The sequence below is a fragment of the Lemur catta genome, chromosome 3 (assembly GCF_020740605.2).
Source record: "Lemur catta isolate mLemCat1 chromosome 3, mLemCat1.pri, whole genome shotgun sequence".
Taxonomy (NCBI): Eukaryota; Metazoa; Chordata; class Mammalia; order Primates; family Lemuridae; genus Lemur; species Lemur catta.
Window position 1 is genome coordinate 17,954,806 of NC_059130.1, and position 26,691 is coordinate 17,981,496.

A 26,691-nucleotide genomic window follows, 5' to 3' on the forward strand; every position below is an offset into this window, starting at 1 on the left:
TCCTGCATTAGCGTCACTTTGGGAGATGGGGACTTGATTCTGAGCTGCACCTAAGATCTACTGAATCAGAATCTCTGCAGGTGGGGCCTAGATGTTTGCTAGTGACAAGCTCCTCAGGTGAGTCTTACACATCCTCAAACTGTAACATAAAGCAAGAGAGGAGATTCTGAGGCTGCCCTGGGTCAGACCCTATTAGAATCTCTGTCCTAGACAGGAACATGTCCTAGTGCAACAGAAGTCATTAAATGTCAGGGATGCCAAGCAAAAGTTAGAATCATAAAAGGGCCCTTCACTTTTGTTAGGCATGATCAAGGGTTCCAAGGATGGAAGCCATGTGGGATCCCGGGCTGGTCCTGGCCATGGTGGAGTGTCTTGCTCACTACCACCTTTTGCCTTTTTCCTGTGCACCACAAGGTACACTGGATGGCCAAATTTTAGCAAGAAGGTGCCTCACCCAAATTTAGAGGGTTTAAGAGAACTAGACAGCTTCAAAGATACCTGAGAGCATTCTGTAATATTCCTCATTGCATTAGCTCTCCAAGTGTGGTTGCCTGACCGAGAGCATCAACATCACTTGGAACTTAACGGAAACTCAAATTATTGGGCCCTACCCTCACCAGGGGACAGGGCCTAATAATCTGTATTTTAACCAGCTCTAGGGAAGTCTCAGGAACTGACAACCATTGTTGTTATCTAGTGAGAAGAACCAATGGAACACACACACTCTGGCCAGAATTGTGAAGTTTCTTCCACTTCTTTTAACCCACTGATTTTGGTGATCAAAGCCAAAGTCAAGAGAGGAGAAAGAGGCTAACAGTTACGGAGCATCCACTAGTGTGTAAGGACTATGCTGGGTACTTAGTATATATTGAATTCATTTCACTCATACTGCATTCCTCAGAGGAACCAGTAATTATCGCCCCACTGTACTGAAATTCACGGAGGTTAAGTGGCTTGCCCGCGGTCCCGGGGCCTCAGTGCACTGACTCTGGAGGCATTGCTCTTCTCCTCCCTCCCGCCCAGCCTCCTCTGGGCTTTTCCGTGCTACGCTCCTCTCCAGCCCACCTTCTGCCCCTGCTTATTAAGGATCAGGGGTGCTGAGGACCTGTGTAAGTTTTGAAGGCAAAATTTCTTGGTGTTCTGGAAGTGAGAAGCACAAGAGGGGAACCTCTGAGACTTACAGTATTTACCTCCCTTCTGCTTGACCCTGCCTGCCTCTTCCAGCAAGGAGACGAATGGATGGTGTTGCCGTGCACTGCGATCGCGAGAGGATCCATCTCCTGCATACTTAAACCAGCTAGTGCAGCGCTCTGGCCTCGGTTTGTCATTTCTCACAAAAAGCGCCTGTTATGTTATTGTCTGACTAAGAGCTAAACTGCTCCAGCAGACACTGGCTGGTGGGGGCTGGGGGGAGAGGAGGAGGCTGGGCTGGCAGGGGGCAGAACCCCTGGGCCGGAGCTCTTGTCCCCAGGCAGTGGGTCAGCAGAACCCTGGCCCCTCTCTGCACAGATCTTTCCACCCGAGGTCTCCAGGTGCAGCCTGTGGGGCTGGAAGGAGGAAACCCATAGATGAAAAAGTTTTGAGCAAGTCAGGTGTTTCCCTGTCTCCTGCAGAGCTGTAGTTATTTTTCTCACTTTTATTTTCTTGCTTTTTTTCGGACTTGAGGAGGGGTGAGGAGATGGTCTGTGGTCTCTACAAGCTTCTTGGGAGAGCTGAAAATGTCAAATCTCAAAATTCATTGCCTTGGTGTGGGATTTAAGAATGTGTAACAAGGCAACACAAGGCCACTCGTGATTGGTCAACTCGTCCTGTCTCAGCTTCCAAGCAGGACCACACTAGCCTTAACAAGCAATGCTTCTTGCCCAGTGTTTGCCATCCTGGAGCTCAGGAAGTTCTCCTTGACGTCTGACCAGAGCTCCTGGGCACTCAGCCCTTCCCTGCTGGTCCCTACCTACTCTTCCATCATAGCTTAGACATTATGCCCTCAAAGGCTCTATCAGATTTTACTCCATCTTCTCTTCTCCAAAATCAAGAAACTCAGTTTCCTTGGCCTTCCAATTTTTTTTAGGCATTTTAGTGGCCTTCATCTTCATCAACAAAGAACTCCTGATTGGGGGTCTGGCGGGAAGCTGGGGTCTTGGCTCTTCTTCCTACCAGAGGGAGGGATCATGAGTGTGCTACAGGGGAGTTAGCACAAACAGCCCCAGTGGGGGATGCGTGGGGTTTGGGGCAGAACCTGGGGTTCTAATCCGTGTCCTACTGCTTTTCTGCTGTGTAACTGTAAAGGTCACTGACCTCTGACCTCTCTGACAATGGGCAGCATTGTCACTCTTGTACTCCCTATGGGATAGGTGCTTTAAGTCTCTGATTAGAGACATGTGAGGAAAACATAGGGAGGGTGTGGCCAACTGCTAGTAGAAAAACCAAGACTCATGGGTAGCAAGGATGCACTCTGTTTGTAAACCTCTCATTCCCCTGCCGTGTTGGGACACACTGGGTGTGCCGTCCCATCTGCTTGCCTGGAGGGCCGAGGGGTCAGGCATGCCCTGCGGGTGTCTGAGTCAGCAAGAGGAGGAGAAAGGGCAGCTGCCTTGGGGTTGGCCCTGGGTGGAGGGTGGGAATGAGAATATCCTCTAGCCTGGGTTTCAGAGGCCGCCACTCCAGGCGCCAGGGCCCGACCGAAACTGTGCTGCTTTGCAGACTGCCTCTTTCGCCCCTCCCAGCCCTGAGCTTCCCTACCCATCAGCGCCTTCAACAAGGGGACTAGAGAGGGCATCTTGTGGGTCTTCTCAGGCTCCAGCCTCCAGTTCAAGTGTTCCCAGCAAGAGAATGAACTTTAAACATTAAACTGAGAGCCAGGGGCCTGGGTTCAAATCCCGGTTCTGTTGCTAACCAGCAGAGTGAGGTAGGGCAGGTCACTGTGCCTCCCTGAGCTGCAGTTTCCTCAGCTGTACAATGGAAGCATTGTGCCAAATGACCTCGCCTCCTCATCAATAAAACAGTTAGCCATGAGGATAAATGAATGTATGCCCTTAAGACAACCGGCATTGGGTCTAGTACAGAGCAAACTTCGTACATTTCATCTGATTTCCATGCCCTCCCTGCCCCGTCCTGCTGTGGAGCCGCATCTGGGGGCTGGCTGAGCTGGCCTCAGCCGTCCCCGAGCTGCATCCCGGCAACGCGTCATGGCAAGGACAAGCAGGGTGCAGAGCACAGGGCAAGCGAGGAGGGAGCATCGGGCCGGGATGCCAAAGGTGCCCAAGGGGGTTCCGAGCTCTTTGCCGGGAGGTCATTCTGAACCAGGCCCCAGGCTCCCTTCCCCCTCTGCTCACCCAGGAGCATGATGACAAAATGCCAAACTAGCTCCATTGTTGTAACTCCTCCAAGAATCATAGGCCGCGTGTTCTGCCAGAGCCAGCTAATGTCTCCCATTGGTGAGCAGGTGACACTAATGGTTGTTTCCTCCCTTCCGGGCACCAAGTGCAGAGCGGCAGAAGCAGAGAGTGAGGCTCAGGCTGGGAGGCAGCCCGGGGGCGGGCAGGAGGGGGACCCATGGAGAAACTGAGGCTCTGGCCTGCCCTGGTCCTAAAGCATGGCTAGCGGGTGCCTGAGCTCCGTAGCAGAAGTTTTCAGATCCTTCCTTCCCTCCCTTAGAGAAACTGCCTCTTGTACTGAATGAGCCTGGAGAAGCTCCCTACTCAGGAACAGCCTGCCCGGCATCAAGGAGGGGCCATACCCCGCAGGCCACAGCCCTGGCCCTTAGGCTGGGCGTCCCTGGGGTTCCTGCTGCTGCTGCTGAGGGGCCTGTGTCCCCTGGCTGTCCCCACGGCTCAGGTTCCTTCTCCAAGGATGCTCAGCTTTCCCTGCCCTCCCACACGGCAGCCAGCATTTCCTCTCTCATCTCTTCCATCCTCCCCCGCCCCCATCTGCCTCTACCCTCACGCCAGACAGAGCGATCTCCTGTCTGTGTCGGCTGAGGCAACTCTTCCTCAATGGGGCAGGGCCCCAAACAGGAGTGGAAATAGCCCATTCCCGGGCAGACTTAGCCCCTTCCTGCTGGGCCCAGCAACGGGAAATGACAGATTCCCGGACCCAGGCTGGCTCCTGCAGACCTGTGACCACCGCCTTCCATGCACCCCGTGGTTCTGCAAAGCACCCAGCAACTCCTCTCCAGCCCGTCCTCGAGACAAGGGTGGGAACCAAGTCTGCCAAAACCTCTCTTTAAAGAATTCCCAACCAAGCCCCTTCTGCAGGTAGTAGCTGCAGAGAAAAGACCTCTCTGTGATAATCCATGTGAGAACTTAAGAGTCCTCAGAGATTACAAAGATCCCTTCTCATTTTACAAATCAGAAAACTGAAGCTTCAGAGGGCTGTGTGGCCCAGTTGATTCTAGATGGAGCTTTCCAAATCCCAGACTATGCTGGAATCCCTTTCTCTTACTTTCCAATTCCATCCCACATGTATAAATTGAGCACCTAGGAGATGCAAGGCCAGGGGTCAGGGCTGTAGGGGACGTACAACTAAACAAGACTGGTGGGTGGCAGTGGAAAGCGAGAACCCTGCATTCCAGGGACTGCCTACCTCTAACACAGTATGGATAAAGAGAAACAAGAACCCTAAAGACACTACTCACAGCTAGCATTCATCGAGCACTTGCTGTGTACTGGGGAACTTGGCTAAGAGTTGTGTGTGGATTCTCTCCTTTAATCCTCACAACAACGTTATGGAATAGGGACTATTCTTACCCACAATTTACAGATGAGCAAACAAGAACAGAGATATTAAGTTAACCAGCCTGCTTAGCTAGAGAGGAGGGAGATGAGGCTCGAACCCAGGCAGACAGACCCCAGGGTCTCCCCTCTTAGCCACCATGCCAAGCCAGCTTGATTCTCTGAAAGGTGGTCACTGAGAACCATACTCACCACACTCATACCCTAATGCTTTGATGTCCCCTGGTGCTTCTGGAGCCCTGGCTGAGCAGGGTGTGACAGGGCTTTACACATTCTCTCAATAACTTGATTCTAAAAATCTCTTTAAGAGAGTCTCATTTATTGGTCACAACAAATTTATGTGCTAGGTTTTATGATTACCCCGCTTTACTGATGAAGAAGCTGAGGCTTGCAGGTGTTAATAAGGTCTCAGGATTCAAAGACCATGCTCTGAACTGGCCCCACGATGTTGTCCATTATGTGATGCTTTTTCTCTGCACGGCTCTCAGTAGAAAATTCCTCCTCTCCTGGAACCAGGCACAGCTTTGTTTTTCCTAAGCATCTGGTTGGTTATTACTTAATGGACACTGAATTCTGTGGCTATATTTCCCTTTTTGTGTTAGCTGCTGGAATGACTCAAGTCAAATGTGTGGCCTGCCTGTCGGCAGCGTTTGCACGGCCTGGCTCGCCCGTTACGTAGTGGCCTCCCCGGACTCCATTTTATATTCTCTCACTTATCCTTTTGCTACTTTTGTATGATGTTTTAAACTTATTTTTAATCTTGTTATATATCTTGTGAGCTAGTTAAGTCCTTTCTGGAACAATACAAGGTGATGGACAAAATCAACGAAAGTTTTTGTTACTTGCTGTGCAACCTCAGACAATTCACTTAGTCTCTCTTAGCTTAATTTTCTCTGTCTGCAGAATTAGGATGATTCCTCCTACAAAGATCTGCTGAGGATTAAATTAAGACAATGTGTGCACAAAGGCTCTGTAAATTCAATAGCGCTATACAAAGGCAAGGTGGACTTGTTATTAATATGGTTATTATTAACATTAATAACAAGATGGAGTCCCTGCCCCTGGGGCACGTGCACCATGAGTGGTCTGGACCCGGGGATTGGTGAAGAGGGCCTGGCTGGCTGGGACCCACTCCTGTGTGACGGGGAAGACACTCAGCTGTGTGGCCTAATGGAGCAGCCACTGCTGCCCTGGTGGGGGCAAGAGGGCTGTGTCAGATCTCAGACTGCCTGTGCCTTAGCTGAAGCTGTCCCCGCTGCTCTGCCCACTGGGGAGCCGACTGGCCACAGAGGGACAGGTGATGTTTCCAGGGCCACCGTAGCTTCCCAGGGGAAGGTCTGCAGTTCCCCGTGAGGCCGTGGGGCTCTCCAGAGTCTTCCAGGATGTCTCAACCTCATCACCTGCGGCCACTCCCACTCCTAACATCTCGGAGAACTCGGGGACTTGCTGATGATAGATGAGCAATGGCCTTGGTCCACAGGAGGAGGCTGGCCTGGGGCCTGCCAGATCCATGAGCCCATCCTCACTGTGTCACCTCGGGCCCGTACATACGACAATCTCCTTCCTCCTGTTCTCCATACCACATCCTTCCCTTCTTTCCAGCATTCTTCCAGAATCACTTAATCCCAGAAACTCCCCGGCCCGGCCCGGCCACACACCAACCCCTCACAGTCTCGGGGGTGCTCCTTGCCCTGGCTGCATTCACAGGGCTCTCTGAGCAACAGGAGGATTCTGGGCTTTGTCCAAATGTTAATTCTCTTTCTTGAGAGAATGGGCTTATGGTGAATTGTATTTTTTGCGGCTTTCTGTGTTTTTCAAAGTATCTAAAACAAGAACGTGATACTTTGGCTTGAGGCAAAGAAGGGTAAAATGTATTATAGTTAGGCAGCGTGTAAAGAAAATGGTCTCCATTTTTGATTCTCTCATCTGTGACTTTAAACTGTATGACTTCAGGGAATTTCCTCAGTTTTTCTCATCTATAAAATAGAAATACTGATTTCTTCCTGTATTGAAGAGGTTAAATGAGTTAATGTCCCTGGAAATGTCTTTATAAGCATATTGGGTGTTATTGGTGTTAGATTCAGGAGCGAAAACTGTGGCAAGAACCTAGGAAGGCCCTTTGTCTCAATGAAATTTTATTGCATCCTAATCACAACCCTGTGACAGAGATTATTTTCCACGTCTTACTGAGGAGGGAATGGAGAGGTGACGCGGTGTGCACACGGCTGCCAGCCGCGGTCCCCAGCTTCCCGCCCTGCGTACCTGCAGGCAAAGGGCTGGCATCGCGTCTGCCCTTGGACCCACATGCCTTGCACAATTCTTGGGACCCTGAATGACAGCCCCAAGCTGAGTGTGTGGCCTTGAACAGTTCTACTCCCTTATCAGTGCCTCAGCTTCCCCCCTGAGGAAATGAAGGGACAAATCTTCATCCTCCTTTCTCAGTGCCTGAAGTGGAGGGACTTCGGGTTATAACCATCCATGTGGGCATTAATAAGCTGTATAATCGTCAGGACACGAAATCTCCTCAAAAGCTTTTCCAAGTGCAGTTTGTTAGGGGAGCCAAAGAGTGGCCCTCTCTGGGTGGGGGAGGGGTGGGGAGGTGGAGTCCTTTAGGGGGAAGGAGGAGTGACAAAAAGCCAATCAAGTAAGATTGAACGGGAACAAGCCCCACACTGCCTCCCCAGTGTGCAGTGGATCCAATGTGTGGGCATGTATGTGCACATGTGTGTGTGTGTGCATGTGTGTGTACATGTGTGCACGCGTGTGTGAGTGTGAGAGTGTGTGTGCATGTGTGCATGTGTGTGGGTGTGTGTGTGGGTGTGTGCATGTGTGTGTGTGTTCATGGGTGTGTGTGTGCGTGTGTGCACGTGTGTGTGAGTGCGAGTGTGTGTGCACACGTGTGTGCGTGTGTGCACGCGTGTGTGAGTGCGAGTGTGTGCACACATGTGTGAGTGCAAGTGTGTGTGTGCACACGTGTGTGCGTGTGTGCACGCACACACGCACAGGGCTGCCTGGGGTCCGGCCCAGGGACGCCCGGGCTGGCTCCAGCTTGCCAGACTCGAGGTGGGCAGCAGGGCCTCTGCTGAGATTCTCCTTTCCTATCTCACGCAAGAGAAAACAGGAGTTCAGCCAGAGTTTCTCTGGTAAAAATTCCCCAAATGGGGTTGGGGGAATATTTTTCCTTAGGGAACACTCACTCTCTAAAGAGAGCTGGGTGACTGCCCAGTCTTGGATTGGATTTACTAAAAAAAAAAGCCCTGTCAGCAGGACTCGGGATTACAGAGGCATCCACCGCCTGCCTTTTCCCCTGGCCTCTTTTTCTCCCCAAACCTGCCAAGAAGGCCCAGAAGCAACAAGAAAGGTTGGTCCTCATGATTCCCCCCATAAAATCACCTTGGAGCCCTAACCCCTCACTGTCAAAATGCCCACCCAGGGCCTGCCCTCCCAGAACAGCCGGCCAGCTCCAGAGTCCCCCGAGCCGCACTCCCCTTCCTCCCGGGCCCTCTAGGCTCGCTCGGCTTGGCCGTCCCGGGGACGCTCCTGCCCACTCCCAGCCACCCCTCGGCTGATTCATCCGGGGTGCTGATCCTGGGGAGGGCAGGGCCCCTCGCAGAGTCACTCTGACGGGGCCCACAGCAGTGACTCAGCTGGAGACGGTGCTGACAATGTGGGGGAGGCATTTTCAAGCAGGTGCCTCAAGTCACAAAGCTAGCTCTGTCCCCAACTTCTCAAGGGAAATGCTTATCATGCTGTCATGACACACCACCAGAGCTGTTTTTCTCTCTGGAAGTTGGACTGTTCCTAGCACATGGTCCAATGTGTCACTACAGAGATATGAGTCAGCCAAAGGCTTGCGGAGGGATGGACTCACTCAGCCCCGCAGGGAAGGAGCCCCAAGCCAGCGCTGTTCTAGAGAGTAAGCAGGGGTGGCATGGGGACAGCCTCTGACTCTACTCCTCACGAACAGGGGACCTCCCTTATTCAAACAAATACAGAGCCTTTCTGGGGGCAGCAGAGAGGGGCTCTGAGAAGGCTGGACAGCGGGGCAGGGTGGCTGAAGCAGGAGCCCCCTGTCTCTCTCTGAAGTCTCTCCTTTTTTCTTTTTGGGTTTTCTTTTTGGTTCTAGCTGCCCCTTCATGTTCTGTCCCTGTACTCTCTTTAAAGCTCCAACCCAAGTATAAACCTGAACCCTACTCCTGGTTCCCACAGCGTTTATGAACTAGCCTGACAATGTAAAAAAGGACTTCTCTAAATGCTAAGGGTGAGCAAAAGGAAATAACCGCAGACGATGCAAATGACAATGCCTTCCGAGTCTTCAGTGACTGGGCTCCAACCCCAAAGGGCAGGGACACTTGCACAGGCCCGTGCCTGGGTTCTTCCCTGGCAGCTCCCTGCCCATTTCCGTGGAGTGGCAACCTCTCTTTCCTTGACATTTGTCTGTGGTCTCTTCACAGCCCGTCTCCTTCCTGGCTGGGGCCTCCCTGTCTCCTCCTCCCAGCCAACCCTCCTACCTGGCTGGGGCCTCTCTCGCAGGCCTCATTTCGGGGGGAAGGACTAGCTTGTTCTCAGCCGACTGGCAGACCCGGGGGGGCTGAGATGGAGAGTGGCTTCCCCGGCTCTGTCTCAGGTGGCAACTCCACCAGCCCCCGAGGAGGGGCCTCTTTGCCCTTTGGCCACTCTTCGGTAACGGCAGAAAACAAATGTCATTTAAAACCATAATTGCCTTTTATGGAGGGTGGAGCCTTGCAGATGCAACATAGCAATCTCGGGGTCCCGCTGCTCCTGGAGAAGTGGCCAGTTATCCAACTAAAAACCTTTGGAATGTGGGAAGATTGGGCTGGAACTGAGCCCCCTGGGGCTGGAGGGAACTAAATTGCCCAAGGGCAACTTAAAGAGTGGCATCGTGTGTGTGTGTGTGTGTGTGTGTGTGTGTGTGTGTGTGTGTGTTTAGTTTTGAGGCCTGGAATTTGGGGGGCAGGTGGAGAGGAGCCAGTAGGATGAAGGGAGCAGGGAGGAGCGGGGCAGGTGCCCCCAGCGTCTGCTGCACCCCGGGCGGTGGGCGTGGGAGCAGCACCTCCCCTCACGGCAGCCCTTCAGTTAAGTGCTGCTGCTCACTCTGTGTTGCTTGGGGTGTGGCAAGTGAGGCTTCTGTCCTGAGAGTGGGTCACAAAGAAAAAGCCATCAGAGGCCAAGAGGGGGACAGCATTTCAGAAGAGGCAGAAAGCTGGTGCCAGAAGGGACTGTGAGCACATACGCCTTCCCTGTCCCAGGAGGAGGCAAGAATCTTGGGAGCCCTGCTAACCGGCTCTTGAGAGGCAGGATGGAGGAGGGCTGGTGTGACTCCTGCCACTCACAGGCCTTGTGACCCGTGAGCAGGCTGCCTGAGTTGCGGCATGTGGAAATGGGATAATGCCAGGCCCCACCTGCGGGGTTGGGGTGACACACTTAGAGCCTGGCACACAGGAGGCCAACAGGCCCCAGCAGACGCCCTGCTTGACCTGCAATCAGAATTCTGCACACAGGCAGTCCTCTGAGTCTTGTTCTCTCACCCCTTCCTGACCTCACTCCCACTCGCTCCCACCCCAAATACCCTCAGACACATGCTTTGTGAAGAAAATACAAAATAGCTCCTAGAGAAACCAGTCTCATGTTAAGGATGTTGGTTAAGTCCAAGCTGTGTCAAGGCCAGACCATCAGCAGGGTAGAACTCTAAAACGATAGTCTTCCGAAGCAATCACTGGTGTTTCTCAGGCTGTCAAGATTGCGGGCAAGGCCATCCTGTGCCGGCCCGAGAGGAGTGAACGTTTGAACATCTTGCCCCATCCCCTCCCATCCCAGGGGCTGTCTCCCTACCCTAATTCCCTCATCCCAAGGCCACGTGGACTCCATGGAAAGCTCTCCATCCCAGGTTTCAACATGGCCCTAGAGAGATCCTCAAGGTCTCGGAGACTTTGTCCAGAAAGGAAGATATTAAATATTCACAGAGAATGAGTAGGTATCAATTCAAATATGAGAGGAAAATGTGGCTACAGGGGACAACTGATGAGGATGAATGAGGACCAGATGGCCATAGGGTTGGCAGGGGAGAAGGGTTGAGGGGAGGGGAGGCTGGCTGCTGTAGGGACTATATTTTTCCATATTGTTGCTGACACTGAAACACCATAAAAATATGCTAGCAACTGGACAAGGTTGACCTAGACTCTACAGACTGCCTTCTCTCCATCCTCCTCTAAGATATGAATATTGATGTACCATGGGTGGTTTAGGGTGAGGGGTTAGTTGGCTGACGGTTGAGGCATTTTGATAAATGTCCTCTTTCCACCTTGGTTTTCCTGCTGATGTTGCCTCTTGGTTTGCCTATGTCTAGTCTCAGTGGAGCTTCCTCGCAGGGAAGAGACTAACTTTTGGCAGAGGGGTTGTAGTCTTTGCTCTGGGCCCTTTGATACTTCAAGCCTTGGACTCCAAGTTCTCCTTTTCACCTCTGCCCTGCAGGACGGAGAGGCTCCCGAGCCCAGAGTGAAGGCAGTGAGTGGGCAGGGGCTTGGGAAGGAAAGGTGAGAGGAGTGATTGAAAAACAGGGCCAGAGAATCCCCTATAAAAAGCTGGAGACAAGGAAGGCTGCAGGAAGGGCACCTACTGGCTCTCATGAGACCGGGCTTCAGGGTCCAGATTTGCATTAACTCACTGAGCCACCCCGAGCAAGCTGTATGACTTCTCTGGTCTCAACTTGCTCATCCGTGGCAGGGGGAGGTTGGGCCAGATCATCTCCAAGGCTCTTGCCAGCCCTGACCTTCCCCAAGTCCATGAACACATGGAGGCACAACACTGTGGTCTGCAGAAAAACAAGAAACCTCTCAGGCACTGCTCCAGTCCTCTGGAGTCGGTGCTATTCTGGTCATAGTCACACCCCATGACGCTAGTCTCCCTGCATTGCTGCTGACCCAGGGAACTCGGTGCAGTCCCTTCCTCCTGAATGAGTCCTGGAGTTCAAACATCCATGACAATGCCCAGGGGGGATGTTTGGCTGTTGCTTCCCTTGTGACCAAATAATCTTTCTCCAGGAGAAAATGTCACTGTGTGTTATTAGGTGATGGAAGCAACAAGACAAGTGCATACGCCTTTTGCAGCAAGGTTGGGGGAAGCACAGGAAGTGCATTGTTCCTGGAGGAGCAGATTTTTGTTGATGCACAAAGCTTGTTGCCTAATGATTTCCCATTCATTCCCTTGTAAGAAAATCACTGAGAGACACAGCATACTAATGAGGGACATGTTGGGCCGGGGGCAGGTCAGGGTCGGCTTGCCCACAGTCTCTGCGCTGCAGCAAGCTGCGAGCGGAGGAGGGAGGGAGGACGGGGCCGTGGTCTGTCTGCCAGAGGGACACAGGCCCTGCAGGAAGCTAGCCTGAGTGGGCAGGGGGGCTGTCTGGAAGCTAGGGAGCTTGTCAAGGCTGAGGGTGGAACTGTCTCCACTGTCTGGGCCTCTGGCAGCTCCGTAAGGCCGTTTCCTCTGAGGCTGCAGGGAAAGACCTATTGTGAAAGGCCAAGTTTAGAAATGACTTAAATAAGAACACCTGAGGCTAGTAGAGCTGAGCAACTCTGCTCACAGCCAGGTCAGAGCCCTGTCTGGACCGATCAGCTTTGTTTTCCAGCACCACATGGGACACTTTTAAGAACAGCTACTGGTCCCAACTGGCCCGAGTGAGAGGGTGTGGAAGGGTTGGTGCACACCCATCACAGCTGCAGAAGGAAAAGCTTGTGGCCTTGGAGTCCTTACCTATGGTTGAGGGGACTGGCTGTCGCTCAACTCTAGGAGTGTGCGGCCCGACTCCTGGACCGACCACGGAGGGCCCTGGGGAAGGCTGCCCGTGGGACAGAGCTCGGACCCCACATCTCTGCTCTTTCCCTTTCTGGGTTCTTGATGGATTTTCAGCAGTCCTTTTCTAGAGGTGGCTTGGCCCATTGGGCAGTCCCAGAAAAGTCAAAAGTCCTGTTGGTTTTAGAACTTGGGGCCAGACACAGTGAGCCACATTCTCAGAATCTGAGCTTTGAGCATGGAGGGACCTCTCAGTGCCTGCCCCCCGCCCCCCAGATTTCCTCCTGGTCACTGTAGGATGTGAGCTCTGAGGTCAGGGCTGCCATTTGTATTACTGTGGAGCAGGAGAAGCTGCTCCGGGCTTGATGTCCCCATCTGACCAGGACGTCCTCCCAGGGCGGCAACCAGCCTCTTCTCCTGCTCCCCTCTGCAGTGAGGGAGCAAAGGGAAGGTCCCACCCAGGTACCCTCTGCATTGACAGGGGTGGGAGGCATAAACTGGGGGGGAATGGACATTTCCACCTACCGGCCTGAGGGAGGGGGTGCTAGAGGAGGACAGGCAATGCAGAGAATAACGAGCATAATGAGGCCGGGCCTGAGGGAGTGGCGGCAAATGAACTTCTAGCAAAGACAATCAGGCACAGCTCAGGCAGCCTTGCTCCCTTCACACCTACTGGGGCTTCCAGGTGACCCTGATTTGCCTTGCTGCCCTTTTTTGGAAAGCTCTCCCTCTCTGCTTCAATCCTGGCCGGACCTGGATGCAAGAGTCCAGACACTCGGGAATTTAAGGCAGAATTCTAGGGATACTGGAGCTTGCTGCAAATTCCTGATGGAATGCATGGTCTTGGCCCAAGTTTCTCTCCGAGGTGCTGCTCACTCCACTCCCTGCCCCGACCTCTGCTTTTCCCTAAGGTACGGCCCATAGCTGGCACACTGCCAAACCCATCTTCCTAGGCCTTTAAATCTCATCTCAAGAGCTACCCCTTCCCTAAAATATCACAACCCACGTCCTAATCTTCCACAACTGATCTTCCCTAATCAGGCTCCACCAAAATGGCTCTTGTCAAGGCCAATGATGATCTCCTTGATGCTGAACAAAATAGTCACTTCTCAGTCTTCATTTTACTTGATTTGTCACAGTATCTAACACAGTAGATCCTTCCCTCCGTCTTCCTGGAAACACTTTCTTTGTTTCCTGAGACACGTACCCTCCTGGCTTTCCTCCTATTTCACTGTTGCTAGTTGTCAGTCTCCTTTGCTGGTTTTCCCTCAAGGCCACCACATCAAATATTAGAGTAGCCCGGAGGTCATTCCTGTGTCTTCTTCTCTTTTCTCTCTAAACTTATTCCCATTGGGATCGCACCTGGTCTCATGGCTTTTAACACCATTTATATGCTGACATCACCTAAATTTGCTTTTTTAGCCAAGGCCTCTCTCTTGGACTCTAGACTCTATGTCCAGCTTCCCACTCAACATCTCCACTTGGATGTCCAAAAGATGTCTCAATACAACTGTCCAAATCTGAGCTCCTGATCTTCGTCCTCTAAGGTTCCCCAGCTCAGTGAATGGTGATTCCACCTTGAGTTGCTCAGGCTGAAAATCTTGATTCGTCCCGTCTTTCTTTACACTGTATGCCCTCCACCCAATCTGTCAGTGAATACCGCTGGTTCTACTCTCAAAACGTATTTAGAAATTAGCCACATCTTACCTCTCCGCCACCATCCTTTTTCAAGCCACTGTGGTCTCTTTTTTTATGACAAAGGTCTCCCACGGACTCCCCTGCCTTTGCTCTGGTTGGATCCAGGAGTCTCACCCCGGTCTGTCAGCTAGAGGAATCTTGTTCAACTTTTGGTTGTAGAGCCTTGTTAACCTCTCCCGACCCTTTGCCTCTCTCACTGCTTCTTCTGCCCTTTCCCCTCCCCTGCCCCATTTCTTTTGCTTCAGCCACACAGTCCCCTGCTGTTCTGTGATCAAGCCAGGTGCCCTCCCACCTCAAGCTCTTTGCATTTGTCCTTTTCTCTGCCTGGACCTCTCTTCCTCCAGATACCCACATGGTTCTCTCCTTCCTACCTTTCAGTCTTACTCAAATGGCGCCACTCAGGGAGGTCTCTCTGAGAGACTGTGTTACCCTGCAGTGTCCTTCAACCCCCTCCCCACCCCCAACACTCCTATCACACCTCCCTGCCTTATTTTCTCCCTGCCATTTATCACTCTCAGACCCACTGTTTATCTTAGTCACTTGCCCTCCTCCACGAGAGCATAAGCTCCACAAGAGCAGGGACTGTGTTTACTTTTGCATCTCCAGTGCCCAGGACTGTGCTTGGCACCTAGCCCATGCTCAAACAGATAACTGCTGACTGAATAGCTCCCAAACTATTCCTCCTTTAACTTCCTCAGTTCCCTTTCTCTTGAATCTCCTCCTGTTTGGTACTCTCTGCTGGCCACCCCTCCTCTTCCTTCACCCCGGCTGTGGGTGCTCCCCCAAAGCTCAGTTCTGGTTCCTGAATTCTCCTTCCATCACCTGTATCCCTCATCCCATTCACTCACTCTCTTAGCTTCAATAATCAGTTCTATCTCCCCCTTTTCCTCTTAATGCAATTCAAATAATTGTGTTCCTTTCATTACATTTTTACTTGCTCTGAAACCTCTGTTCCACTGTAAGCTCCTGGAAAGCAAGGACTGTATCTGTCTCTTCAAGATACAGTTGTTCTAGGACCCAAGTATGTTCTTGGTAGGCTCACTGAAGACATATTAGTGGATGAAGATTCAGTACACTTCCCTCTTGCTCCTGCCTCCCGGGTCTCCCAGGATAGACCTGGGAGACTGACATCCAAGGTGAACACTTAGAAGCCGTTGTGTCAGCTGCTGGTCAATGTGCTTTTGGGAGGCTTCATCCCTGAGTGATGTAATGAGTCACAGTGGATCAATAAGCTGATTCTTTGGCTCTACTTGAAAAAGCCTTTTGTGGCTACTCTTAGATCTCATTTAACTTAAGTATGTGGGTGTGAGAAGAGGACGTGGCTGAAATTTTTGCTGGCAAGGAGGGCAATTTCATTCCAGGAGCCCTGCCTTCCCTCAACATGCAGGGCCAGTGAGGTCCTGTGTGTCCCCAGGACAACTGAGCTGCTTTTCTGCCTCCCCCGTCAGACTCTGCGGCCTTGAGGACTGAACTGGAGTTGAAGTCGTTGTACTTCAGCCTGGTGCCTAGTACGTAGTAACCACAGTGCAAGTAGTTATTACACATAGAAAAGAGAAGTTCTCTCTAGATCCTTCCCCCAATCCAAAGAAGATAGAGAAACATACTCCCATACCTCTGAATCCCTCTTCCTGTCATCAAAGCCTGGCCTGAAACTTTCCTTTTCTAGAAAGTTTTCCAAGGCAATCTCATCTGACTCTGATTTCTTTTCTTCATTTTTCCTTAACACTTCGGCACATGGCTCATCGTACGGCAGCTTGCATGATCGTATTGTTTTTTTTTTTTTTTTTTTTTTTGAGACAGAGTCTCGCTCTCTTGCCCGGGCTAGAGTGAGTGCCGTGGCGTCAGCCTAGCTCACAGCAACCTCAAACTCCTGGGCTTAAGTAATCCTACTGCCTCAGCCTCCCGAGTAGCTGGGACTACAGGCATGTGCCACCATGCCTGGCTAATTTTTTGTATATATATTTTTAGTTGTCCAGATAATTTTTATTTCTATTTTTAGTAGAGACGGGGTCTCGCTCAGGCTGGTCTCGAACTCCTGACCTCGAGCGATCCACCCGCCTCGGCCTCCCAGAGTGCTAGGATTACAGGCGTGAGCCACCGCGCCCAGCCTATATTGTAAGCACCTGAGCCAGTCTGCCCCTGAGTGTGTGCCCTGTGTATGAGGGCTTGGGGGCTTGGGGGCTTGTGCACTCTGATGTGGGGGGCTCTTTCTTTGCCATCCTTTCCACAGCCCAGCCCAGGGCTCTGTATTCAACAAGTGCTCAATGATGCACTGACTAGGACATAGTTGGCACTCAACAAGTATCTGTTAAATGATTTAATTTAGTTGCTGCTTAATCCTGAATCCTCTTAAGTTAAAAAAAAAAGGTTATAATTAACTATTAACGTTAATGAATCGAAACCTTCCAGAAAGCACGAATCCAAAAGGAAATGTCCAACAGGTGATATGACCAGATATTTTATGGCCTTCCCTGTTTCAGTCTCAAACATTCTAAACATCAATGGAAAAAAATTCTCTTTTTTCTTGAGTTTTTCAGTTTTATTCTTCTAGAGCACAATTTTCTGTGCCTGTTACTGAGTATGATCTTCTAACAGGTAAACCTTCCAGAAAGCACGAATCCAAAAGGAAATGTCCAACAGGTGATATGACCAGATATGAACAGAATGAACATCAAACCCAATGTTCGCAGAAAGGTACTGGGTAAAAGGTAAAGGAATCCAAGTGTCAGCACAAAACCTGCTCCCTGAAATGACCACCTTTGGGACGAACAAGAGAATGTAAACAGCCCATAAAGAAAAACAAAACAAAACACTCTTCTGAATCCCTTGGAGAGCTGCAAATTTCAGGACCTATTTTCTGTCCCAAAGAGCAATGCAACTATGTCCTCTGGCCGTGCAAGGATCATGTGTTCTGTTGAAGATTGGGGTTTTGAATCTTGGCTCTTCTACTTTCTCTCTGGGTGACACTGGGTAAGTTGCTTAACCTTGAACCTTCCTTTCTTTATTTACATCTAGTGGATGACCATAGAGTTGTGGTGAGGATGAAACATGATCGAGGAGATTGTGCTCTGGGACCCTAGTAGGAGCTCAGTAAGTAACAACCTGCACATGTCCAGTGATCTGAAAGGAGCCAGCCGGGAAGGCGCTGAGTGTCGGCGTAGGAATGTGGCTTCCCGGAATGGGAGGAAGAAGGGTTGCTGGTGGGGCCTCCCCTGTGGCAGAAACCTCCTAGAGGACAGTCCCCAGGGACTTGAAGAGAGGACTGAGTCTCACTGGCATTTAAGGGAGGAGAGGGCATGTCTGGACATTCTCCCCAGTGGCCTGTCATGCCTCTGCCATGGTGACCCCAGGGACTGCGTAGCTCTGTTCTGTGAAAGCCAAGAACTTCTCCATGGGAGAAGCTGAGAAGATGAGGCTCTCAGAATTTTGGAGATGGTTTAACACTGAGGAAAATGTAGCCCAGAGAAGGGAAGTCACTTTTCCAAGGTCACCCAGAGAACACATGGCATGACTAAGACAAGAAATAAAGTAAGAATAATAATATCCAACAACAAGTCAGACTACGTGGCCTGGAGAGAAGGGGGAGGCCAGGCCTGGGAGTGGCACGAAGGTGACCACGGGCTGAGCCAGCAGTGGAGGCACCAGGGGGACGGGGCTCAGCGGGCTGCTCTGTGGCAGTGCTGTCCCAGGTAGCTCGAGTGTTTAGTTCAGTTTCATTTACTATATATGATACCACTAGGAGCTAGATGACATTATTCTCCCCATTTTGATGATATTAAAACTGAGGCACAGTTAGGATAATGTCCCATGTTCTCAAAGCTAGAAAGTACGGAAACTAGAATGCAACGCAGGTTTGTTTGGCACCAAAGCCTGAGCTCTTTCTGCACAGCTCTGCTCATTGCCAGGCTATTTCACCACAGAAGTCCTCCCTTCTTCCCTGCAGACCCCGAGTCAGGCTCCCTGGAAGTACACAGTACACCCCATCACCCCCCAACACACACACACGCACACACATAGATGTACACACACACATGCACACTCCAAGCTGGTGGGGACCCAGTGAGGCAGGAAGATGGCGAGTCCATTAGTGCACCAAACACAGCACATATTTATGGCCCCAATTACAGCCTTCACCTCCCGCCGCAGCGGAGGAGCGGGCACAGCCACAGGAATAGTTGTGTGCACTGGGGTCTGAGGCCTCTGTAGCAATAACTACAAGATTACAGAGATGTTAGCAAACCCCGGTGACGGCGGCTCTATTATAATGATAAATCTACAGCTTTATATAGAAATAATGAGACTGGGGGCAGAGGAGGGGGAAGGGAAGAGCACAGTGATTTTAGCCAGTTGAAGCTCTGCTTGGAGACACAGTGGCAAATCCCTGGGAATGCCTGGGACACCCCCAGGGGCCCTTCGGTAAGCCCGGCAGCAGGAAGGGCAGCAGGAGCGTGGGGCAGCCCTGCCCGGGGCTAGAATGGATGCGATGAACTCCCAGGATTTCCTTCCTAGGCCTGTGTTTCTTGATTCAGTAGAATACCAGCGGCCACTGCCCTCCAGGCCTGGTGTGCCTGCCCCTGGCCCTCCAGCAGTGGGGCATACTAGCTGCTGTGCTGCCCGACGTCCGTACAGAGTGACCTGGGGTGGGGGACACTCTGCTTCAGGCTTTGCTCCTTCCAACCAACGGGGGCACCATTGATGGCACTTGTGCGACCACAGAGCAGCCTCCCGAGGCCCCTTTCTCACGGTGCCTTTCCTTCTGCTCAGCCTGTGGGCTACCGACCTTCTGCTTTGGTCCAGACTACCTGATCCGACTGGTTACCCCTTGCCACCCCAGACACAAACCAGCTGCGTGAACCATACCCCTGAATGAATGCACAGGCTGGGTCTCTTCCCACCAAGCCTGGCTCTACCCATTTTCAAAATATTACTTGAGCTTCTCCTCCAGGAAGCCCTCCCAGGTTAACCTTCCCACCAACTGCTTCCTTGGGTACTAACATATAGTTTTAATTGCATTAAGTAAGCAGCTGGTCATTTAACATGAACGTGCTGGGCTCTCACACTCAGCTCTGAGGGAAAATACAGGAGAAAGTCAAATGTGGGCCCAGCCATTTCTGAGCCATTGGGGGGACTTTACAAGAATATGATTCAAGACATAACTGAGGGATCTAGACAGTACATCGGAGGGGCAGTTGCTGTGAGACCGGAAGGCCGCGAGGAGGGTGGCTTTGGGCAGGCAGGCTCTCACACTGGATTGTTTGGGGCTGGGCAGAGAGGTGGGGGCCGAGCCTGCCTGACAGAAGGAACCTCGTGGGCAGAGGCAGGAGGCAGGAAGGTCAGGCATTTCTCAGGGACCAGCCTGCCTGTGCCAGAGGAGCTGCCACGGGTCCTCATCTTGGGTTCAAAGGGCAGCTCTGGGAATGGAATCAGGCACTTGGGAGAAATAGGAGCCCACTGTCAATGCGCTCATCTGTACTGTCGTGTACACTGAGTGCTCTGTCATGCCCGGCGACTGTGACTTGGGCCTCCCTGGCCCCCAAATAGCACTGCAAAACAGGTAAAAGCACCAGCTTTCTTGCATCTCTTCCCCCTCCTCTGCTTGAGTCCTTGGCTGCCAGGGTGATGAGAACCATGCCTGCTGGTGAGGCTGCGGGCTGGAGGGTCCCAGGGGACTCGCTGGAGAGGAACATCTGGCTCAGAATGCAAGTAAGACAGGGTGTCTGAGCACGGTCCCTGGCTCTGCACCTTTGGAAACTTTTGGAAACTTCTGGGCCTGGACTCCCCCTGCTCCTGGCTAGAGTACTGCTTCTCCCTCTGCCTATCAGGTTATTTCTATAAGTCCTTCCCCACCTAGTTTAATTGTCCTCATCCAAGAGACCTTCCCAGTTGTCCTAACTCTCAGGGATCTTGTAACTGCAGACAGTGTGTAGTATTTGTTGCCTTGCGTTGCCAGCGATTGCATGAACATTTCTTGTCTCTGTAATTAGATTAGGTTTCTGTGGGTCGAAGAGGCTATTTTCCCTCCCAGCCCCTCCTACCCTCACCTCCCAGTGCCTGGCTCAGTGTTCTCAGGAGGAGGAGACGGGGAGGACTACGGTGATACTGACTGAGGATGGTGGGGATGATGGAGATTTGTCCAGTGTTCTTGGGTTGATCTGCCTTCTTTGGAAGCTGAGCTAGGGAAGTGGGGATGGGACGGGGGCAGGGCCAGCCACAGCAGTTCTAGGGTATGGGAAGTTTGTGATAGGAAGGTGGGGGCTCTGGCAGGGAGCAGAGAGGCCCCTAGGAGGGCTGAGCTGAGCTCTGCTTCCCTCAGTCCCTGGCCTCACCCACCTACCCTGGGCCGTGGCCTCACTGTGAGGAGAACTGAGTGGCTTTTCTCTACCTGTAGAGTCACTGTGATGAAGCTGCTGCCTTAGGAGACCACAAGAGACAAGCTACACCAGATGCAAACTTCAGAGTGATTTATAGAGTGGAGCTCCCATGCCTGGGGCCGGTGCACAGCTGCTGTTCTGATCCGCCCTGTCTGCCCACCCCGTCTGTCTGCCGCCGGGACAGCATTTCAGGAAAGCAAAGGTGGGGCCAGCACTGAGACGCAGGGCTGGACTGGTCAAAGTCAGCAGCAGCTGTGACAACCGGGTGTCCCAGACACCCTTCCTGGGGCAGAAGCAGAGCCCATCAAGCTTTTTCTCTTTGAACAAATCGAGATTCATACCCTTTGCCCACCCAGAGCAGGGCTAATTCTCCAAGCCTCTCTCCTCAAAAATTCAGCACAGAGACATTGAGTACTAACTGTCCAAAGGGAGGTCTGCGGGCAGAGTGGGGTCACCACTTCCCCGAGATATAGCACAAGGCATATCCAGGAAGACACTCAACCAGTTAGCATTCAAGACAACAGAGGCAAGGCCACTGGAGCTTGAGGGGAACACCCCTGTCAGCACCCAGCTGCCTGGGTGGGCTTAGAGAAAGGGACACCACTACACCTGCAGGGATGCCACGATCTCGTAGCTACACAGCTTCCTCAACCCGGTGGGCCGGACCATGCCATCTATGCCAAACGCAAGGGCTCTGGATGTGCCCTCTCCAGTTGGTTCTCAGTGCCAAACCCCCCCTCCCTTCTCTTAGAAGCCAAACTGAGCCTCAGCTCCTTGAAACTTTCCCTGGTTAATTCCAGTTGCTTGTGAACAGCCCAGCATCCGCCTCTCACGTGTTCATTAGCCACGTCTCCTTTTGGGCCGGCCTCCCTCATCTCCTAGTCTGCACCAAGGAGACAATGCCTAAGAGAAGGGACTCTGCTGTGAGTCGTCGTTAGTGCTGTTCATTAGGTCTTTGCAGATATCCTTCTGGGCACATGGCAGGATTACTTTGCCTCTGACCTCTTGATAGTAGGAGCTGCCATGTGTCTGTCTTGCTTGGCTAATGAAATGTGAGTGGAAGTGACAGGTGTGGCTTCTGCACGGAAGCTCTAAGAAATGGTGCACGATTTGCAATATCCTCTTCCCCCTGATGTTTAACTGTGGGAGCACATGTCGAGATGGAGCCTCTGTTGGCTTGGAGCCCTGGGTAACAAGGTGGAGTGGTGCCCCCAGCCAAGCTGCAAAGCTCATGTAACACGAACAAAACATAAACCTCGGCTGTGTTAAGCCACGAGATCCTACGATTGTTTGTTGCCGCAGCATAGCTTGGTTCATCCTGATTGATTTAGTCTGTTCTCGATTGCCTATTCTAAGCTTCTGATACATGTCAATGCCCTCAGCAGATGCTGCTGTCTGATTCAGTCTATGGGCCTGGCCCAACCCTTACTCATGATCAAAGGGACACAGAACATAATTTTATAGGTGGCAAACATGAGGCTTAGCAAGCAGAAAGAACCACTTCAGAACATGCAATCAGAAGCAATAGATAAAATTCCCTTCCCTTCCCATCTACGTGGAAACTGTGCTGCCCACCACCCCAACCTGGGGCAGAGTGCAAGGACTTCCCCAGGGCAGGCTGGGCCATCGGGAAGTTTCCAGAGTTCCTTTCACATACAGAAGGGCAAAGACCCATTTTTCTCTAGGGGGTGAGGGGGTTGGGGACATGTCCCACCCAACTCAGAACTGCAAATTCTCAGGAAGCCAAGGAAACAGAGCTGTACTCACACTCGTGGCATACTGGATGTCCTTCCAGATGGAGGTTTCCCGGGACAGGTCAGAGGCCTCAAAGAGATTATCCAGGATGACCTCGCCGATCATGTCGTGGCGGGAGAAGCGGTCAAAGTCGAAGACACTGAGATGCAGCTTGCGGTCGGCCAGCTCCTCGTAGGGCACAGGGAAGTGGAAGTTCTCGTCGAAGGTGGGGTTCAGGGTCTTGCGGTGCACCCGGGTCTGCAGCTTGCATTTGCGGTCGGGCAGGAGGTAGATCTTGACATAAGGGTCAGAGCTTCCACAAAAGTCCTTGGCAGGGAGGTCAAAAGCCTTCAGGATGCGCACAATCAGGGTCTCGCTCTCATAGTCGTAGCGTAGGCTGAAGTTGATCTTCCCGCAGCTCTTGGTGGCCTCGGACTTGGCATCGTCCCCATCCACTGACTTCTGCTTGTAGAGCTCGGGCTTGATGCGGCCAATGCTGGTGGGCTGCTCTGCTGCTAGCGGCAGCTCGTTGCCGTAGTCTACGCTGGAGACGTGCATCTGCCGTGGCAGGTGGCGCTTGAAGGACGTGTGCCTGGCGGAGGGCAGGAGGGGGCAGATAGAGTGTGGTCAGGGCTCAGGGGAGGGCAGTGCTGGCAGCCCTGGCTCATCTTATCCCTTGTTGGCCCCGCTTTTCCTCTGTGCAAACTTTGTGTGCAAGGTTGGGAGTGTTATATGTCTTAATATATGTAAAGTAGTTGGAATGGTGCCTGGTATAGAGTAAGCGCAATAAATGTTAGCCATTGCTATCATCATTCTTCCTGCTTTTCTGTTGCTTGCTTTCTAGGTTTCTTTCCTGGTAGACGTGACTCTGATTCCCCCATTAAACCGTGAGATCCCTTAGGGAAAGGACCATCCTTTCTTACCCTCAATGTGGCACTCTTGTCACCATCATCACCACTACCACCGTTTATGGAACACTTACTATACGGCAGGCAATGGAGTAGTCAAAAGCCGGGGCTTTGGAGTCAGGATGCATAGGTTAATTTTGGCTCTGCAACTTCCTGACTATATGATCTTGGGCAGGTTATTTAAACTCCCTGTGCTATAAAAACGAAGATAATAAGAGTAGCAATTGATAGGACTGCTGTGAGGGTGAAGTGAATTAATATGTATAAAGTACTTAGTACAGGGCCAGGTGTATAATATAATGAGTGATGTATGTGTTGGCTCTCGTTATCACATGGATTCTTTCACTGGCTCCTCACAACACATTATACAAGTCATTAGCCCTATTGTACAGTTGAGAAAAGTGAGGCTCAGGGAAGGTGAGCAACTGGCCCAAGGCCAAACTCTATCAGTGTGAGCCCAGTACTTTCACTCCAGGCTGAAGACCAGGCCTCCTTCCTGTTGGTTGGCCCCCTGGGAGCCTGGAGAGACATTGCAGGGACCCAGGAATCCATAAGAACCCTAAGTTTTAAGTTAATACAAAGCCTCATGCATGCATGCACTGCATCTTTTAAAGTGTTGCTGAATTTAGTGGGTTTTTGTCATTACGTGCTTCTTGTTGCTGCTGTTTTCAGTTGAAGGGTGCCGTATATACAACTGCTGTCATGCAGGGAATTTTTAAAGAATCCTCATCCTTGAACTGTTAGCCTTATCTCCCATGCATTGCAGATGCTAGCTATGCGGCCTCACTGACATATCCCTAAACACACCATGAACTTTTATGCCTCTGGGCCTTTGCATGTTCTCTTCCCTTTGCCTGACGTTCCTTCCAAACACCCAACACACCCCTATCCTACTCTCCCAATGCCCCCACACCCACACACCCACCGAGTGCACACCACATGCATGGCCCCCTGCCTCAAAGTTCTCCTTTTGTGGCGTCTTTCCTGGTGGTCACCTCCCAGTTGACGGCCCATCGAGGATCACAGCATCTGACATATTCCTCAATCAAAGGATATGTGTTATTATCTCTGCCTCTGGCCCTCACAAGCTGAAATCTCAGTAATGTATTCAATAAGGGCGTGTGGATGTGTGGGGGTTAGGGAAGGGAGGAGTCCACCCCTCACCTGGTGGATGACGCTGGCTCTGTGGTTTGTCGCTGCAGCCGCGTGTGACGCATGATGTGCTCCTTGACCGACATCTGTACCTCGGCCGGGATATCTGGGGACGTGTGGCTGATCTTCACGGCGGCCTCCAGGAAGCCCAGGGTGCTTGGGTCCTTCAGCTTGTCTGCCATGTTGCCTCTGGAGCTGGGGCTCTGGAGGGCCTCCAAGGTGGGGTTAGCAGAAGAGGGACTGGAGGCCTCCTTGTTCCTCCAGGGCATCCAGCACAGCTTCCAAAAGAGAAAGAGAAAAACTGCCACCAGGGCCACGCCACACACAATAACTACCACTGCGAGGAGGCTGACAGAGGTGCCTGCCCTCAGCAAGAGCCAGGCAGGGAGGGACAGAGACAGACAGAGGCGGGGAGAAGCAGGTGAGGGTTTTGGAAGAGGGGGCACACAGAAGGGACAAAGACGGAAGAAGAGAAAAGAATGGTCATGAGAAAGCTGCCAGGTCAGAGGAAGAGATGGTTTTAGGGTTGACTCTCGGGTGTCCACTTTGAGAAATACCTGCAATCTTGTGTTCGCCTCAGGTATCACCCCCTACCCCCTGGCCAGCTTAAGGAGCACCTGGGTTGCTTCCCCTACTGCCTATAAAGTAAAGTAATTTAAATATTTAATAGCAGCCTAAGCAAATGTGCAAATTCGTGAAGTGTTCACATTTGGATGCTGTTTGAATTTCTATCAGAGCGGTCACTATGGCCAGACTTAGAGTCATTTCTGTATACAGCTCCCTCTTCCTTAACAGGCTGTGATGCCCTGGGGGCAGAGGCTGGCCAACTCGTCTTCTCTAACTTATCCCACCCCCACTGGGCCCAAGAGGGGAGCTCAATAAACACTGAGCTGACTTCCAGTGAATGAGATTGAGCATAATCTCTTTAAGGGCACGGATTAATTTCTTCTGAACTCCCAGAACTCTGAACATAGTAGGCTCAATAAATACTTCTATTAAGTTAGAATCCAATGCACACAGTGTATGTCAAAGCTAAATACAGGCACACCTTGTTTTATCGTGCTTCACTTTACTGAGCCTTGCAGATACTGCATTGCTTACAAATTGAAGGTTTGTGGCAACCCTGCATCAAGCAAGTCCAGCGGTGCCGTTTTTCTATCAGCACATGCTCATTTCAGGCGTCTGTGTCACGATTTGGTAGTTCTCACAATATTTCAAACTTTATTTTTATTATCATATCTGTTATGGTGATCTGTGATCAGTGGTGATCTTTGATGTTCCTATTGTCATTGTTTCGGGGCGCCATGAACTGCACCAGTCATGGCAAACAGTCGATAAACATGTGTGTGTTTTCACTGTTCCACTGACTGGCTGTTCCCCCTCCGTGGGCCTCCCTATTCCCTGAGACACAACAATATTGAAATTAGGCCAATTTATAACCCTACAATGTCTGGCCTCTAAGTGTTCAGGTGAAAGGAAGAGTCGTACTCTTTCACTTTAAATCAGAAGTTAGAAATGATTAAACTTAGTGAGGAAGTCATGTCAAAGCCGAGACGGGCCTAATGCTAGACCTCTTCTGTCAGTTAGCCAAGTTGTGAATGCAAAGGAAAAGTTCTTGAAGGAAATTAATGGTGCTCCTCCAGAGAACATACAAATGATAAGAAAGCAAAACAGCCTTATTGCTGATATGGAGGAAGTTTTAGTGCTCTGGATAGAAGATCAAACCAGCCACAATGTTCCCTTAAACCAGAGCCTAACCCAGAGCAAGGCCCTAGCTCTCTTCAATTCTTTGAAGTCTGAGAGAAGAACCTGCAGAAGAAAAGTCTGAAGCTAGTGGAAGTTGGTTCATGAGGTTTAAGGAAAGAGGCCATTTGCATAACATAAAAGTGCAAGGTGAAGCAGCAAGTGTTGATGTAGAAGCTGCAGCAAGTTATCCAGAAGGTCTGTCTAGCTAAGATAATTGAGGTAGATACACTAAACAGATTTTCAGTGTGGAAGAAACAGCCTTCTATTGGAAGACGATGACATCTAGGACTTCCCTAGCTAGAGAAGTGCTTGGCTTCAAAGCTTCAAAGGACAGGCTGACTCTCTTGATAAGGGCTAATGCAGCTGGTGACTTTAAGTTGAAGCCTCTGCTCATTTACCATTCTGAAAATCCTAGACCCCTTAAGAATTATGCTAAGTCTACTCTGCCTGTGCTCTGTAAATGGAACAACAAAGCCTAGGTGACAGCACATCTGTTTACAGCATGGTTTACTGAATCTTTTAAGCCCACTGTTGAGACCT

General features: G+C 51.3%; 1 protein-coding gene across 2 annotated transcripts in view; it reads right to left on the reverse strand.

Annotated features, from left to right (window-relative positions):
- Positions 1–26,691, reverse strand: part of SYT6 (synaptotagmin 6) — a 61,325-nt gene that overhangs the window by 23,131 nt on the left and 11,503 nt on the right. For both annotated transcript variants that reach the window (XM_045546871.1, XM_045546872.1), the window contains exons 2-3: positions 24,418–24,766; positions 22,379–22,937 (exon numbers count right to left, since the gene is read on the reverse strand). In XM_045546871.1, coding sequence (XP_045402827.1) covers positions 22,379–22,937; positions 24,418–24,766 — 908 coding nt within the window. The remainder of the gene's footprint in view (positions 1–22,378; positions 22,938–24,417; positions 24,767–26,691) is intronic.